General features: G+C 46.4%; 2 protein-coding genes across 3 annotated transcripts; one reads left to right on the top strand and one right to left on the bottom strand.

Moving 5' to 3' along the window:
* Positions 1–1,799: 1,799 nt before the first annotated feature.
* ZNHIT2 (zinc finger HIT-type containing 2) lies at positions 1,800–3,280 on the top strand. Its single transcript, XM_039358514.1, has one exon. It carries the CDS (start codon positions 1,861–1,863, stop codon positions 3,046–3,048), a length of 1,188 nt encoding a protein of 395 aa, XP_039214448.1. The 5' UTR covers positions 1,800–1,860; the 3' UTR covers positions 3,049–3,280.
* A 3,354-nt stretch (positions 3,281–6,634) lies between these two features.
* On the bottom strand, positions 6,635–17,961 carry TM7SF2 (transmembrane 7 superfamily member 2). 2 transcript variants are annotated; one of them, XM_039358523.1, is made up of 11 exons: positions 17,860–17,961; positions 15,421–15,577; positions 14,136–14,332; positions 12,927–12,981; positions 11,284–11,478; positions 10,050–10,153; positions 9,754–9,873; positions 8,954–9,122; positions 7,888–7,968; positions 7,228–7,350; positions 6,635–7,144 (listed from the first exon to the last, which is right to left on the bottom strand). In XM_039358523.1, exons 1-11 carry the CDS (start codon positions 17,944–17,946, stop codon positions 6,984–6,986), a joined length of 1,449 nt encoding a protein of 482 aa, XP_039214457.1. In that variant the 5' UTR covers positions 17,947–17,961; the 3' UTR covers positions 6,635–6,983. The 2 variants fall into 2 exon arrangements, with proteins under 2 accessions (XP_039214457.1, XP_039214458.1); XM_039358524.1 differs by lacking the exon at positions 17,860–17,961 and adding an exon at positions 17,051–17,152.
* Between the last annotated feature and the right edge of the window lie 95 nt (positions 17,962–18,056).

The following is an 18,056-nucleotide window of genomic DNA, read 5'->3' as shown; positions in this document are numbered from 1 at the left end:
GTTTTTCTTTAAAGACGTTTCGCTTCTCATCCAAGAAGCTTCTTCAGCTCCGACTGGATGGTGGGGAATGGGAGGATTTATACTCCTTGCAGCTGAAGAAGCTTCTTGGATGAGAAGCGAAACGTCTTCAAAGAAAACCAAGTCCAGTTGCCTCATGAAAAAGCATCTTTGGGACAGCCATCATCTGGATGACTGAGAATCTCCAGACCTACCAGTCTTTCTTAACCGTGAAAACTTTAAAACGTGTGGACTTCAACTCCCAGAATTCTTCAGGCAGCCATTAAAAAACAGTTATACAGGGAGTCCTGAATTTATGACCACAAATTGAGCCAGAAAATTTACTTTTCTAAGTGAGACAGCTGTTAAGTGAGTTTAGTAGAACACGGTCGTTAAGTGAATCCAGCTTCCCCATTGACTTTGCTTCTCAAGGTCGCAAAAGGGGATCGCATGGCCCGGGGACACAGCAACCGTCATCAATGTGAATCAGTTGCCAAGCATCTGAATTTTGATCACATGACCAAGGGGCTGCTGCAAGTGTGAAAAATGGTGATAAGTCACTTCTTCCAGTGCTGAAAAAAGTTCAAACTGTCACTAAGCAAATGGTTGTAAGTCAAGGACTACCTGTTATAAAGAAATCTACTGGGTTGAGGACCACCTTTTAATAGGATCTGCATGGGCTTTCACATTGAGGAGAGCCAAGTCCACATAAGGATTTAAGAGTTTGATGGAGAGGCCAATAAGTATCTCGCAGAAATAGTCTCAGAATTTTGTTCTTCAGACTTTGGTTTATTGTTTTTATTCTATCTTTAACTGTTGGCCATCCAGAGAAATATACAACTAGTCCTCATTGTATGACTACAATGGAGCCCAAGATGTCTGTTGCTAAGCAAGGCAGCTCTTATGTGAACTTTGCCCCATTTTGCCACCTTTTTTGCCACAGTTGTTAAGTGAATCACTACGGTTGGTAGTAACATGGTTGTTAAGTCTGGATTTCCTATTGACCGCTTGTCAGAAGGTTGCAAAATTTCACATGACCCCCCCCCGGACACTGCAACCGTCATAAGTACATGCCAGTTGCAAGCATCTGAATTTCAATCATGGGACACACGCACACCCATGGTGCAACAGTTGTAACTGTGAAACACGGTCATAAGTCACTTTTCAGTGCTTTTGTGACTTGAAACGGTCACTAAACAAAGGGTTGAAAGTCAAGGATTACCTATAAGCACACGACCAGGCTCTCTTGCTAACGGTATGGACCTGTTTTGTCAAAAGCTTCTAGCACAGTGTTTCTCAACCTTGACCATTTTAGGGCATGTGGACTTCAACTCCCAGAATTCCACAGCCAGCAATGCTGGCTGTGGAATTCTGGGAGTTGAAGTCCACATGCCTTAAAATGGTCAAGGTTGAGAAACACTGTAAACTAGCACATTTTTGCACTTTTGCAGCTTAGTCCAAAGCCCTATTAAACAGATCCATTTAGATCCCTATTCGTTCACCTGGGCAACTTTAAGCTATGCGGACTTCAACTCCCAGAATTCCTTTCTTTGAAAAGCTATATTAGGGAAAAAAAAAAAAAGACTGCGGAGTGAAGCTCTGCAAAACATCCGGGAACAGTTACGGGAACGGTCTGCTACATGCGCCACAGCAATTGCAGTAGGGCCCGATGCATCATGGTCAATGTAGTTTTCGTTAGCGCTGAAGCAAGTTGCAGTTGGGCCGGCAGGACTACATCTCCCACCACCGCTCCGAAGCGTTTGCCAGGCTGCGCCTGCGCATTAGGACAGGGGGAAAAAAAGGCGCGTTCCCCTCTCCGGAAATAGCCGAGCGTTCTCGGCGCCGCTCGGCCGCTTTCGGCTCATGGAGGCTCCGGGTTGCTGCGCGCTGTGCCAGGCCGAGCGGCCGCCCTACACCTGCCCGCGCTGCCACATCCGCTTCTGCTCCGTGCCTTGCTACCGGGAGCACGACTCCTGCGCCCGGGACTTCCAGACGCGAGAGTTGGAACTTCAGCTCCGGGGCCAGCGGGGGGATGCGGCGACGCGACGCCGCCTGAGGGAGGCCCTCCTCCGGCTGCAGGAACTACGCGAGCCCGGGGATGCAGACCCCGAGCTAGGCCTCGACCCGGAGGCGGAAGACCTGTGGGAGCAACTAAGCTCTCAGCAGCGCCAGAGGTTCCAACAACTGCTGAGCAGCGGGAAGATTTCGGGGCTCCTGCCCCCCTGGCAGCCCTGGTGGGTCATAGCCAGCCAGGGGCCACCCCTGGTCCAGCTGCTTGGAGCTAAGGATGCCCAGGATTCGCAGCAGGGAGCCAAGCGAGCCCTGGAGGCTTCCTCCCAGCTTCCAAACGAAGAGACCGTCGCAGGGGGCCAGAATCTGCCTCCTGCCCAGGATTCGAACTCGCTACCTGCCCTGCCTGATGCGATCCGCCCGTTGAGCGACTTCACCAGCGTCCCCCTCTCCCCTCTGGTGCGCTTCCAGCTGCCCAACGTCCTCTACGCCTACACCTATGCGCTCTCGCTCTACAACGGAGAGGCGGACGATGCCCAACTGCTGCCCGAAGTCTGCGAGACGCTCCTGGACCTCTCGGCCGTGCTGGGTGCCCAGCGGGTCTTCTCCTCCACGGGGGAGGCCCTGCAAGCCGCCATGCAGGCCGTCGTGCAGAGCCGCTACCCGGAGTGCCCGCTGGGAAAAGCCGGGGCAGTGCAGGCTGTGGGCCAGATTTTAAGGGGGGCCGGCCCGGAGAAGCAGAACCGGTTCACCCTGGCGGCCCTCGCCCACCTGTCCAGGCTGTTGGGTCAAGGCAAGCGGTGTGTAGCCCCCGAGGACCGGCCCAGGATCTACAAGGCTAAGAAGAAATGCGAATTCCTGCTTTCCTGGGTGAATGAGAACCAGGAGGAGGTCCTCTCCCTGGCTTTGGAAGTCCAGAGGGAATACGTAGCCCATGTGGTGGAGGCCAAGGAAGTGGGCGCGATCACTCAGGAGCTGGAGAACATGTGGGGAGGAAAAGTCCCCCCTTCCAAACAGCCTTTGATAGAAGAATTGGACTGAAGCACCAACACATACCTCTTGCAAAGGATCAGGTGGAAATGGTGGGACAGGAGAGGGCCTGCGAGAGAAGGGGCAGTGGGCTTTGGATTGCAGCACGGGGGTCTCAGGACCTGAAGCCTAAACGTGAAGATGAGAAAGGAACAGGTTAGGTTTGTTTTTCTCCTCCCCCTAAACGGGGCGTGGATTGGTGGCAACAATGGGAGAGTTGTAATTAAAAAAGCAAGACTAGGAATCCTTCTGTTTGTGTTTTTGTTTCCTGCTTCCTTTTCACCTGGTTGACACACAGAGATATGTTTACTTGGGAACTGAGAGTGAAATCCAAGTGCAGTGATGACTCAGTCTTGGCAACTTTAAGATGTGAGGACTTCAACTCCCAGAATTCCCCAGCCAGCATGGTTGGCTGGGGAATTCTGGGAATTGAAGTCCAAACATCTTAAACCAGTGATGGCGAACCTTTTAGAGACCGAGTGCCCAAACTGCAACCCAAAACCCACTTATGCATTGTCGGGTGGGTGTGGCCCAGTGGGTGGGTGTGGCAAATTGGGTGGGTGTGGCCCAGTGGATGGGTGTGGCTGCGTTGCTAACAGCAGACTGGGTGAGACTAAAAGGTTCAGTCAATTCCAGCTTTGCAAGATCTTTTTTTTCCCCGCAAGAAGTTGAAATTGACTGATTGATTGAACCTTTTTTTTTTGCACATGGTGGCGGAGGCCTAAAGCAAAAAGGTTTTATAAAACCCAGCGGAAGGCCTAGGACTGGGGTGACGGTGCGCGTGCCCACAGAGAGGGCTCCGAGTGCCGCCTCTGGTACCCGTGCCATAGTTTCGCCACCACTGTCTTAAACCATGCTGGCTGGGGAACTATGGTCATAAGTCAAGGACTACCTGTACAGTATTAGCTTTAATATTTAAAACAAATACTCTCCCTTCTCCCCCAGGCCCTCTCCTGTCCCACTAGATCTTAGTATCTAGTGCCGCTCAACAATTCATGTTTCCCCAAACGATGCAGAGGAGAAACATTGCAAAAATTACATTCCAAATCCAATAGGCTTTTTCATCACCTTTATTTCCTTGCTCAATCTCCTTTCAAACCATTGCAGAAGGCAGTAATTCCTTCATCCTGGAACTACCAGAGCAGGGGTGTCAAACTGCCAGCTCGTGGGCTGGATGCGTCATGCCGAAACCGTGCCCACCCCAGCTCCAGCAATGGGGAAAAAGTCACCATACGTCGCGACATGTCACGTGACGCGGCGAGTTTGAGGATCCCAAGAGAGCAAGTCACGTTCAGGGCTCCGTGTTGGGTCACCAAGATTCCTTTCCTTGCATTATTTTCTCTCTCTCGTTGCAATACAGATAGTCCTCAACTTACAGTACGACAACCTAAAGACCATTCAAAGTTCCAACAGCCCTGAAAGAAGTGATTTATGACCATTTTTCATACTTATGACCATTGCAGCATCCCCAGGGCCACGTGATCAGAATTCAGACTCTTGGTAACTGGTTCATATTTACGACGGTTGCAGTGTCCTGGGGTGATGTGATCCCTTTTTGCGACCTGACAAGCAAATTCAATGAGGAAACTAGATTCGCTTAACAACCGTATTGCTAACTTAACGGCTGCAGTCATTCACTTAACTGTGGCAAGAAAGCTCGCTTAACAAATTTGTCAGTTAGAAATTTTGAGCTCAGTTGTGGTCGTAAGGCGAGGACTACCTTTATTGTTATTAATGTGACTCAAGAGAAATCCCCTTCAAAAAAGATTTCATTGCTAGCTAGAAATAAAACAGTTCACTATTTCCCATTACAAAGAATATGAATGTTCTTCCCAGCATCCAATTATGTGCTGTTCAAAAGCAAAAAACACAAGTTTGAGTTTTAAATGTTATTTTTGTTTAAAAGCTGGCATAATCCAATCCCCGAAGACCTTAGTTAAATCATAAAAAACTAAAAGTTAACTGTTGTTATGTCTCTTTGAAAATCTCTAGTACACGTTTTCAAAAATTGTCATTTTTATGATACTCCCAATTATATCAAGTTCTCCTTTATTACTTCAGTCTGCCGGTTAGTGTTGCTTTGTTAAGTTGTAGAGTTTAGACTTTAAGAATCAAAGTCTTACTTCCCAAGGATCCTGTTAATCTCTTAAAAAATATCCAGCTTCTAGACCAGGGGTTCCCAACCAGGGGTGCTCACACCCTCTGGAGGTGCAAGACGATATTCCAGAGGGTGTGAAAATTGGCTTTTCAAAATTATAGTGTAGATGCATAATTTGTTGCCGTTATTTCAAAATTTTTCTATGGGGTGCAAGAATATATCAGAAGCATTCTAGGAGTGCGGGGTATAGAAAAGACTGGGAGCCGCTGGGCTAGACCATCTTACTGAACACTTGCAAATGTTGCAAACTGAGGATGGGTTCCCAACCCCGGGGCCCGTTACCAGGCTGCGGCTATTTGCAATAGGTCTACAGGCTGATGCACAGCATGTGTGTGCCCCTGCCCACCACTCGAGTAAGATGAATTTCATGCGTGTGGGTATGCGCCAGTCTGCTGCTCATGTGGTCTGGTTCCTCTCCCCCTCCGTCGGGCCGCCAAGCTGCAACGGTTGGAGATTGCTGTGTTTAGGAGTTCCAAGAAGTATCGCCAAAGTGCTTTGATTGTCTTGATGAGATCCCTGGAAAATGTGCAGAGAAGAGCAGCAAAGATGATAAAAGTTTTGGAGGCTAAATTGTATGATGAACGGTTGAGGGAGATCACTACGTCTAGCTTATTGAAGATGAAAAGGATTAAGGGGGGTGTGTGATAGCACTTGAGGGGCTGTCCCAGAGGAGGAGGTTGACTTCATCTCCCAACGCATCTGGAGGACAGGACAAGAAGTAATGGGTGGAAGATCCATCCTGGAAGTAAGGAGAAATTTCCTGACAGAACAATTCATCACTGGAATGACTTGCCTCTGGAAGTTGTGGATGCTCCATCACTGGTGGTTTTAAGAGAAGAGTGGGCAGCCATTTGTCCAAAATGGTTAGGGTCTCCTGCTTCAGCAGGTAGATGAACTGGAACGGTGGTCTCCAACTTTTCCAGCTCCATGGACCAGCAGTGGCCAGAGTGGATGGTTTCGTGTGCTCGCCCGTTGCTTGCGCAGCCCAGTTCCCGATGGGCCATGGCCCCAGTACCAGGGGGGATTGGGGACCCCTAAACTAGAAGACCTGCCACATCTCTTCCAACTCTTCTATGTCAGTGGTTCTCAACCTTTTTAATGCCGCGACCCCCAACCGGTCGTAAGTCGAGGACTACTCAACCGGTTGTAAGTCGAAGACTACTTAACTGGTGCAGCACCGTTTGCAGAATGGGACTTTTGGCGGGCTCAGCAGGGCAGAGGCAGCCTGGACAATTCCTATTGGCTTTTGAAAGCCAATAGAATTAGACTCTATTCAAGAGAGTCTATTCCATTGGCTTTCAAAAGCCAATAGAATAAAAGGGAGTAGCACAGCTAAGGAAAAGGGGAAAAAAATGGCGGACTGCGTTGTTTGGCGACCCCCGTGAAATGGTCGTTCGACCCCAAATGGGGTCCCGACCCACAGGTTGAGAACCACTGTTCTATGTCCTAAAAAAAATCAGTGTATTTCATTAGAAAACGGCTCCAGGTCCAAAGTCTACTTTTCCAGTGTCTTTTCCCTTCAGGAACATAAGCTACACAAATGGAAGACGGGAAAAGGAGGCGAAACGAAAATCTCCTCCAGTCGGTGATAGTGAAACAGGAGAATGTACAATACAAATCCAGCCATCTTGGTGAAGTAAAGTTTGGAGAAACAGTCATGTACAGCTGATGCTTCTGCCTGCTTCCCAAGCTGTGCTGGTGTCTTCTTTTCTTGCAGTTGACATGAAGCCAGGAGACGAGTCTGACCATTTCCAAAGAAGAGACCGTTTGGAAATGGCGACTTAAGAATTCAGTAGAGATACGGGAAAATCCGGTAGGGGACACGCCGGCAATATTCGTGCCACGCCAGCCCGTACTTCCTCAGGCACTGGTGCTCGTCCCGGGCATCCCGATGAGCCAGCAGCAAGGTGAAATAGATAATATAAAAATAGGGCAAGATATGAGTGAATCCTGCAACGAAACCGAAAGGAAGGCCAGCTTAGATTGCTGCAGAGAAACCAATCCGGAGCCTCTCCTAGGTGGCTGCCACTTACCGCAGGGCAAAGACCACGCAAAAGCCATGATCAGGTCTCCTAAATAGTTGGGGTGTCGCACAAAACCCCACCAGCCAGAGACTAAGAGGCGTCGACCGGTTGCCGTAGGGATTGTCTGGAGCCCTGGGGGGGAAAAGAGTGATAGAGGGTCTTCTGTTTGAAGGGGTTGGACTACTAGAACAGTGGTTCTCAACCTGAACGACCATTTCACGGGGGTCGCCAAACAATGCAGTCCGCCATTTCCCCCCCCTTTTCCTTAGCTGTGCTAGTCCCTTTTATTCTATTGGCTTTTGAAAGCCAATAGAATAGACTCTCTTGAATAGAGTCTAATTCTATTGGCTTTCCAGAGCCAATAGCAATTGTCCAGGCTGTCTCTGCCCTGCTGAGCCCGCCAAAAGTCCCATTCTGCAAACGATGCTGCACCAGTTGAGTAGTCCTTGACTTATGACCGGTTGAGTAGTCCTCGACTTACGACCAGTTGGGGGTCATGGCATTAAAAAGGTTGAGAACCACTGGTCTAAACACTATGGCTATTGCTATCTTAATCACCTAGGATAAAAGGAAGCAAGCCCACCATGTTGTGTGAATGTGCCTGCCAGATTTTGGCTGAGTCGATCTTACGGACCCACCCCACAAAGTGAAACTTGTGATGTTACAAACCAGCCACTCTGGGATCAGTGGGATTCCGTCGGAAGGTGTTTTTCTGGGAATTGGCACCACGGAATATGGAATATCCCAGGCCTGCAAAATGAAAAAACGACAGTGAGTTGATTTGTATTGAATCATGGCATCGTAGAGTTGGAAGGGACCTTAGAGGGCATCCAGCCTAACTTTTCTCTCAGCACAGGGTCCATCAGATCAAGGCTTCTCAACCTTAGCAACTTCTTGAAGTACGGACTTCCAGAATTCTCAGCAATGGCCATGTTGACTGGAATTCTGGGATTTGAAGTTCACATGCACAGAAATCATTAAGGTTGGAAAACCTTGAATTAGATGAATGACCATCCAGCTTCCATTGGAAGACAAAAAAAAAAAAATTGGAATGGAATAGAAAGAGGAGCGAGGAGAGGAGACAATATTCTGTTATTCTGGAGTAGAGTAGAGTAGAGTGTAGAGTAGAGTAGAGTAGAACAGAATACAGAAAACAGAAAAGGATAGGATAGGATAATAGAAACAGAAAAGGATAGGATAGGATAATAGAAACAGAATAGAATAGAATAGAATAGAATAGAATGACTAGAATGGAATAAACTAATAGAATAGAATAGATTTAGACTAGAATAGACATAGAATAGAATTAGACTAGACTAGACTAAGAATAGAAAGAATAGAGTAGAATAGAATAGAATTAGAATAGAATAGACAGAATAGAATAGAATAGGCTAAGAATAGACTAGAATAGAATAGACAGACTAGACTAGACTTGAATAGAATAGAATAGAATATATAGAATAGAATATATAGAATGGAATAGAATAGAATAGGCTAAGAATAGACTAGAATAGAATTAGAATAGAATAGACAGACTAGACTTGAATAGAATAAGAATAGAATATATAGAATAAGAATAGAATATATAGAATAGAATAGAATAAGAATGGAAGAGAAGAGAAGAGTTGGAAGGGATCTTGGCAATCTAGTCCAACACCACCACCACCCTGCTCAAGCAGGAGATGATGACAGCATTCTGTGCATGCTCAGAGGGCCTGTTTGCAGCCTCACTCACCATTTAGCAGGACGATGCCCCCTGCTAGAGGCAGGCTAAGCTTCTGGGGGTGAGTTACGAGGAAGCAGGACTGGAGGCTGTAGAGGAATGGCACCCAAGCCAGGTCCCCGTAAGCAAGCATGAAACCGAAGCCTTCATGGACAATATCCATTGTGGTGAGAATGGCCTCCTGCAAAACATTCACAAACTTCAGCCCCAAATTTCTTGACTCCAGTCTTTCTCAACCTTGGCAACTTTAAGATGCTTTGCTGGCTGATGAATTCTGGGAGTTGAAGTCCACCCATCTTAAAGTTGTTAAGGTTGAGCAAGACCGCTCTAGCCTGATCCAGCTGTGCAAACAGCTGTAGATTACTCAAAGCAGTGAGTCAAGCCAGATTCTGCAACCCGCCTTGGACCTCTAAAAATTCTTTGTTAGCAAAATAATTTGGGAATTTCCAGGTTGGGGAAATATTTCTTTCTCCCATGTTCCAAGGATAACTTGTTAAATATTTTTGACTCCCCTCCATTTTATTTATTTATTTATGAGACTTATATACCGCTTTAAGTGCAAGCACTCTCTAAGCGATGTACACCAGTAAGCAATGTATATATATATTCACATTGCCCCCAACAATCTGGGTCCTCATTTTACCTACCCCGGAAGGATGGAAGGCTGAGTCAACCTTGAGCCGGTGAGATTTGAACCGCTGACCTGCTGAACACAGTCAGCTAAAGTGGCCTGCAGTACTGCACTCGAACTGCTGCGCCACCTCGGCTCATTTCCCCATGGCCAGGCCTGCTGGCCCTGGTTTTTAACCTACCTCATGCCAGAAGGCATCCACCACGTAGAGAAGCTGGAAGGCATTAACCAGGATCATGGCCAATGAGGGGCTGCCTCTCAGTTCCGTTTCTTTAACCAACATCGCCATGTTGATCAGGGCCTGCACGAAGGAGGAGACAGCCCAGCAATGAGAACAGACCCCTTCAATTTCCCCACTTTTTTCCGCACTTGTTGCTCTGTCAGAAGCCCCCCACCCCTTCCCAAATATGCCTCTTTCTAATTGGAGGTCAGGACCTCCCACTTCATTGTCCTCACCGCCAGCACGAAGATGCTTACCCAGCCAAGGAGACCTGGGCGTAACTCACAGAAGAATTTGAGATCAAAGACCCCGATGCGTGGGTTCAGCTCATGGCCCATGAAGAAGTCATAAATGGGGTTTCCTGCAGGAGGGGAGAAAAGGAAAAAAAAACCAACAAAGTTCTGCTGAAACTTTCCAAGTGCCCTGGTTGATCACGGGCTTCTTACTTCCCAGGAAAACTGCTGAATATAGGTAGTCCTCAGCTTACGACCATCATGGAATCTGGAATTTCCACTGTAAGTTACACTGTAAGTTATAACAGTTGTAGGCCAAGGCACCCATGTGACTGGACTTGATTTTATGACTCTTTTTACAGTGGTCGTTAAGTGAATGCTGCGGCTCTTAAATAAATGTGATGGTCGTTCCTCTCCTCAAGGAGAGAAGCGACCTGGAATGAGGACAATTAACCAGTGGAACAGCTTGCCACCAGAAATTGTGGATGCTCCAACACTGGAGGTTTTTAAGAAGAGACCGGACAGCCACTTGTCTGAAATGGTAGGGGTTTTCTGCTTGATCAGGGGGTTGGACTAGAAGACCTCCAAGCTCCCTTTCAACTCTGTTATTCTGTTTTTCTATCATCTTAAAGTCAGCAAGGGCTAATCTATCTTGAGAGGTGGACAAGACTGCATGGGCCATCAGATGTCACCCGATGAGCCTACGCCATTATAATAATGGTATGGAAGAGAGCATCATTCTTTTACCTATAGGAATGGACAAAAGATGTATTTTCCAGAAGTAACAACCACAGCATGAATGCAAGTAATCTTTCTGATTGAAATACATTTTTTGTTATGAAATCATTTCTATTGAGTTATCTATCTGACTTGATTTAAAGGTGTTTTTAACTCAGAGTCAGAATAGTAAAAGAATGATGCTCTCTTCCATACCATCTTTATAACGGCGCAGGCTCATCGGGTGACATCTGATGGCCCATGCTTCTTCCAGACAAAGACATTCCAATCTGGCTTGTGTCCAGGAAGTCTCCCAATGCCCTTTTGAAACTCTCCCACTGACCCATCAACAAACCCAGCATTTAACCAATAACTGCCAGATATTCTAACATACTGATACATGCTCTCTAGTTGGGGTTACATAGAGCTATACGAGGTTACATAGAGCTATATGATCCAGAATAGGGGCTAAGATGCCTCCTGCGGGCTTTTCCTCATTCCACAGCCCCTGTTGAGTTTTCCAGATTTGGGGGACCCTCACCTGAATTCCCACTGGGAGCCAGAGCTGTTTCTGGGGCCAGCAGAGCTTTCAAATAGAGAAGGACGCTCAGGCCGAAAGCCACGACGGTCGCTGCAAAAGCCAGTTGCAGGAGGTGGTCGTAGATGTAACTCAGACGCAGCCCCCCGGCCAGTCCGGCACCCACCATCAGCGCTGTGACCAACATGCTGTGGGACCCTACTCAAACAGAAAAAAAGGAGGAGGGGAATTTGTGCCCCAAATGGGACCTACAGCCAGGTATCTGGGAACTCCAAAAACTAAACTAGGCCAAAAGTTTACTGAATGCTTGAATTGCAGTGGGTCTTCTTTTTAATTTTTTTCCCCATCCCGTCTTTTAAAAGTTTTGGAGTGGATATTGCAGCATTCATATTTAATAGAGTCCTAGCCGTAGGCGAATTGCTTCTTTCAATATTTGTTTTTGTTTCATTCTAAGTTAAAATACAAACTCGATAAAGAAAAAGAAAAAAAAGCGTAACATAGAAGGAAACCAAACAAGACAAAAAAGAAATATATATATATTTTTAAAAAAGATACAGGTGGTCCTTGACGTACGACCACAATGGAGCCCAAAGTTTCTGTTGCTAAGTGAGACAGTTGTTAAGCGAGCTTTGCCCCACTTTACGACCTTTCTTGCTATAATTAAGTGAATGACTGCAGCTGTTAAGTTAGCAACATGGTTGTTAAGCAAATCTAGTTTCCCCATTGAATTTGCTTGTCAGGACGTCGCAAAAGGGGATCACATCACCCCACGACACTGCAACCGTCATAAATATGAACCAGTTGCCAAGCCATCTGAATTTTAATCAGATGACCATGGGGATCCTACAATGGTTTTAAGTGTGAAAAATGGACATAAATCGCTTTTTTCAGTGGCATTGTAACTTTGAACAGTCACTAAATGAATTGTTGTAAATTGAGGACTACCTGTATATCACATATATTGTCCCCCTAATTGAATATATATATATGTATATATATATATGTATATGTATATGTATATGTATATGTGTATATATGTATATATGTATATATATATATATGTGTATATGTGTATATGTGTATATATATGTGTGTGTGTGTGTGTGTGTGTGTGTGTGTATATATATATATATATATATATATATATATATATATATTAAAAATTACATTAAAAATTGAAGAATAGCAATTCCTGGGTACATACATTTCAGTAAAAAAGGAAGCGATCACCAGGAAATAAAACACCAAGGTTTTAATAAATAAAATCAAGCTTTCGATGGCTAACATCTGCCATCATTGTCAGGATACAAGCCAGCTAGTGAGGAAACCTGCTTATAAGCATAGCCAGAGTCTATTCTATTGGCTTTCAAAAGCCAATAGAATAAAAGGGAGTAGCACAGCTAAGGAAAAGGGGGGAAAAAAATGGCGGACTGCGTTGTTTGGCGACCTCCGTGAAATGGTCATTTGACCCCAAATGGGGTCCCGACCCACAGGTTGAGAACCACTGATCTAAAACAAACTAATTTGGGGAAGTGATGCTACAGCCATCCTTTGCCAATTTTCTCTTCCCCCCCCCCTCCGTTTGTCCCCCATCCCATCTGATTCCTTTGCTTTACCAAGCCTTTTAATTGTCCCGAAATACCCACCGTTAATGCGATATTGCAGCCGGCTCTTGTCTCGAAGAACACTTCCTTCGCTGAGCTGTTGGGGAATAGGAAAAAAAAAAAATCAGTTTTCGTAAGATCTTTGCGGAGCTTGGGGAAGTCCATCCTGTCAGACAAAACAGAAACGGATATCCACCCAAATGGGTACTTAAAAATGGAAAGATTCATTTAACATCTGCACCGATTCACTTACTTAACAACAACAACAACAAAAAGGCTGTAAAACCGGGCACAAACTTAACAAGCATCTTGCTTAGCAACAGAAATTCTGATTCCAGTTGCGGACATAAGCTGAGGACCATCTGTAATCATGAAAAGTTGCTCTGAGTTACAAGGTCCAGCTCTCCTATTTATTAGGGACAGAATTCATTGGTGTTCTTTTGTCTGCCTGCTGGAGATGCCTTCAAATTTGCTGGGGTCCTTTTTATAACCATTTTACACTCTGGTGGCCTATTTCTGCCCAAGCAGAAACAGAATAACAGAGCTGAAAGGAACCTCAGAGGTCTTCTAGTCCAACCCCCTTTGCCATTTGGGACAAGTGGCTGTCTGATTTCTTAAAAACCTCCAGTGATGGAACATCCACAACATCTCGACGCAGCTTTCATCCAATTGATTCATTTTTCTCACTGTTAGCAAGTTTCTCCTTAGTTCCAGGTAGCTTCTCTCCTTGATGAGTTTCCATCCTTTGTTTCTTGTCCTGCCTTCAGGCGCTTTGGAGAATAGCTTGACTCCCTCTTCTATTGGAACCCTGCTCTCATGTCACTCCTGGTCCTTCTCTTCATTAAACTAGACAGACTCAATTCCTGCAACCGTTCTTCATATGTTTTAGTCTCCAGGCCTTTAATCATCTTAGTTGCCTTAGTTGCAGGCACTACAGTACAGTTAACACTAACAGTATAGCGGAAGGGACCTTGGAGGTCTTCTAGTCCAACCCCCTGCTCAAGCAGGCGACCCTACACCATTCTGGACAAATGGCTGTCCAATCTTTTCTTGAAGTCCTCCAGTGATGGAGCACTCACAACCTCTGGAGGCAACTTCCATCTAACTGATTAATTGTTCTCACTGTCAGGAAATTTCTCCCATAAGAAAGCCTTCTTCCAGGATTACCTCCCGTACAACTTTTCTTTCCATTATACAGATGAGGAAAACTGAGGCCAAAGCTGACTGTGCCAGCCCAAGCGAGGGCCTTACCTTCCCCATTGGCAGCTGGTAGAGAAGGGCTTGAAATGCCACCCAGGTCAGGACCAGAGCAAAGTCTTGGGGGCTCCAGAGGGAGCGGAGGGAGGGCAGCGGCAAGGGGGGGCTCAGCACGCTGGCCTGCTCCGTCCTGCAGACTAGCAGCAGGTAGAAGACGGTGCTGGGCATCAGCACCATCAGGAGGGCTGCCCCTGCAAAGAGGAGGAGGAGGAGGAGAAAGAAGAGCGGAAGCTAGAATCAGAGATTGGGATGTCCCTGGGTTCATAACTGGCACCCAATCCCCCATTTTCAAAAACAGAAAACTATGATACGAGTCGTCCTCGACTTACAACCATTCGTTTAGTGATCAACGTTACAACGGCACGGACCAAAGTGTCTTATGAGCGTTTTCCACACATGACACACAAGAGCCGAGGTGGCGCAGCAGTTAGAGTGCAGTACTGCAGGCCACTTTAGCTGACTGTGTTCAGCAGGTCAGCGGTTCAAATCTTACCGGCTCAAGGTTGACTCAGCCTTCCATCCTTCCGGGGTAGGTAAAATGAGGACCCAGATTGTTGGGGGCAATGTATATATATTGGCAACTGGCATGTACTTATGACAGTTCAAGGGTCCCGGGGTCACGCAATCCCCTTTTGCGACCTCAGCGGGGAAGCCGGATTTACTCAACAGCTGTTGTGTTACTAGCTCAAGAAGTGCCCTGCTTCACTTAAGGGTGGCAAGAAAGGTTGTAAAACGGGGCAAAATTCACTTAACGATTGTCTTACTTAGCAACAGAAATGTTGGGCTCAGTTGTGGTTGTAAGCCAAGGACTATCTTTAGTTCTTATAGGAGGGAATAGAACAGTGGTTCTCAACCTTTTTAATGCCGCGACCCCCCAACCGGTCGTAAATCGAGGACTACTCAACCGGTTGTAAGTCGAGGACTACTCAACCGGTGCAGCACCGTTTGCAGACTGGGACTTTTGGCGGGCTCAGCAAGGCAGAGACAGCCTGGACAATTCCTATTGGCTTTTGAAAGCCAATAGAATTAGACTCTATTCAAGAGAGTCTATTCTATTGGCTTTCAAAAGCCAATAGAATAAAAGGGAGGAGCACAGCTAAGGAAAAGGGGGAAAAAATGGCGGACTGCGTTGTTTGGTGACCCCGGTGAAATGGTCGTTCGACCCCAAATGGGGTCCCGACCCACAGGTGGAGAATCACTGGATTAGAAGGACGATAAAACCGGAGAAACCCAGAGATCAAATCTCTGGGTTCCCCACCCCAATTCTTCTCTGCCTTACCAAATAGACCCCCAAATTCCAATTCTTTAGTCCGAGGAACCTTCAGCCGATCCATTTTCTTCCTGAGTTCAGATCCCAAAGCGTCTTCGGGTTGAGATTTTCCACCGACGGAGAACTCCTGTTTGATGCCTTGATCTGAATTAAAGCCTGTCGTGATCTGGAGAAAGAATCCAGTTTGGTCAAATTACAGTTCTGTCCCACAAGGCTGGGCTGCAGCCAAGAAACTTAGAGACCGTGAATATTCCCACCCTCCGGCTGGCCGAAGGATCCGCTCCCAATTTAAATCCCACTTTTGAACCAGCTGAGCACGGAGAATAGATTCTGCGTTGGCGTCGCTTTATCTGTGTGCAGCCGGGCTTGTAATTCTAGCCATGCTACCTTCTTTTTTTAGAAATTAATCACAAAGGGAGCATGCAAAATCTCTCACGGGGCCAACAAAGAGCAATCAGGATCAGCTTCCTTCTTCCGCTCATTGGGAATTTTTAACCTCCGGGAGGGATTCAGGAATACAGGCAGTCCTCAACTTACAACACTTCATTTAGTGACCTTTCGAAATTACAACGGTACTGAAAAATGTGACTTTTGTTTTTCACAGTTATGACCGTTGCAGCATCTCTGTGGTCACCTGATCATGAAGTTTCAGACACTTGGCAATTGGCTCATATTTACGATGGTCTCAGTGTCCCAGTCACGCGATCCTCTTTTGCAACCCCTTGATAAGCAAAGTCAGTGGGTAAGCCAGATTCACTTAACAACCAGATTGCTCACTTATCTTTTTTTTTAATTTTTTAAAATAACTTTTTATTAATAATACAAAATTAAAAACACATTGGCCATAGATATGATGTCACTGGTTCCATCCATCTTCTGACATTTTATAGTAGTATTAGTACTCATATAGACATATAGTTCTTGAGCTTTGCTCACTATTTATAATATAATATTAACACTTTCCTCCTTATTTCTGTATATCTATTTATCTTTTAAATATACATTTGTCTATAATCTATATTTTATGCTGGAAGTGTGGAGAGACCGTTGGGAATTATTACCACGTGTGGTGGCAATGCCCAAAGGCACAACATTTTTGGAACTTATTAAAGAAATGTCTGGAAGAAATTTTGCTAATGGATATTAGTGCTAATGGAAGTATCAATGGAAGTAATGGAAGTGGCACAACCTGCCTCCAGAAGCTGTGGGTGCTCCAACACTGGAAGTTTTTAAGAAGAGACTGGGCAGCCATTTGTCCGAAATGGTATAGGGTTTCCTGCCTGAGCAGGGGGTTGGACTAGATGACCTCCAAGGTCCCTTCCAACTTTACTATTATTATTATTATTATCATTATATAGAGGCCAAACCAGAATTCTTTTTATTGGGAATTATAGAAAGAAAATATAAGAAAGATACAAATTACAGACTGCTCACTTATCTACTGCAGTGGTTCACTTAACAACTGTGGCAAGAAAGGTCATGAAATGGGACAAAACTCATTTAACAAATTTCTTTGCTTAACAACAGAGATTTTGGGCTCAGTTGTGGTTTTAAGTCGAGGCTTCCTATACCATAATTGGGAAGGTCCTTTGAGATTTTCTAGTCCAACCTGTTACTTAGCGTCAGCAACTTGTCTCACTTAGCAACAGAGAAGTTGGGCTCAATTGTGTCGTATGTCGAGGACTACCGTCCTGTGCAGGATGAGCTTTTCAGAATGCAGCTCTCGTGTTTTCATCCATGGGTGTGTCCAAGCATTCCTGTGTGGGATTGCCGTACAATTGCACAACCTGTTTTGCATTTTGGAATAGCACTCTTCTTATAAAGACTTATGACCAAGGTCAAAATTCAGACATATATTTATGACCACTGCAGCATAAATTAAATAGCCATGATCCTGGGATCACCATTTGCCATTTGCCCTAACCCACAGGTGGAGAACTGCTGTTTTATTCTATGTTATTCTATTTTATTCCACTTTACCTCCACGTGCTGATCAGATTCTGCACCCAATGGGATGCATTTGGTGCACAAAACTGCACGTTGTACACAGCCAGACCCCCCCCCCCTTAAGCATGCAGCTTGCATCTTGCAGGCAGGAGGCAAGACATGCAAGCGTGAAATATCCCACCCAAAGCTGGGCATGGTATCTGACAGCCCCGCCAAGGGATCTGATTGACAGAATGGCCCCCCCTTCAACCCTAGGCTGCCTCCCTCCCCTCCACAAAGGCGCCCTGCGTGAGGCTCCTTCAAGGTGAGCTGCAGGTGAAGCAAAGGGAGAAAAAGGAGAATTCCCTCTGCCCGGGCAGGCCAAGGCTGCTGCATTTCGGGGACCCAAAGGCTTCCCTCTTGAGCCTGGCAGACCCCGTCCCCCTTTCGGAGGGGTCCTCCCGCCTCTCTTGCCCCAGGGAGGATTCGCCCCCCCCCCGTCTCTTCCCCTCGGAGGCTCACCTGTGCGGAGGATGCCAGGAGGCGCACCTGTCCCGCAGAGCGCCTGGCCGGGGAGCCTGACAGCTGGCCGCCCCGCCCTCTCCCCATGCTGGCCCTAGGCAAGGAGGGCCAATCGTCTCCCGCGGACGGAATGACGTCACGGGACAAGGAGCCAATCCGGCTGGTGGGAGGGTCCCAGGTTGCTTTCCATTCCTTTT

The sequence above is a fragment of the Crotalus tigris genome, unplaced genomic scaffold, assembly GCF_016545835.1.
Source record: "Crotalus tigris isolate CLP2741 ecotype Arizona unplaced genomic scaffold, ASM1654583v1 scf7180000019021.11574027:1482141, whole genome shotgun sequence".
Classification (NCBI taxonomy): domain Eukaryota; kingdom Metazoa; phylum Chordata; class Lepidosauria; order Squamata; family Viperidae; genus Crotalus; species Crotalus tigris.
Note: the sequence above shows the minus strand (reverse complement) of the source record. Positions and strands in the feature narration are given on the sequence as shown.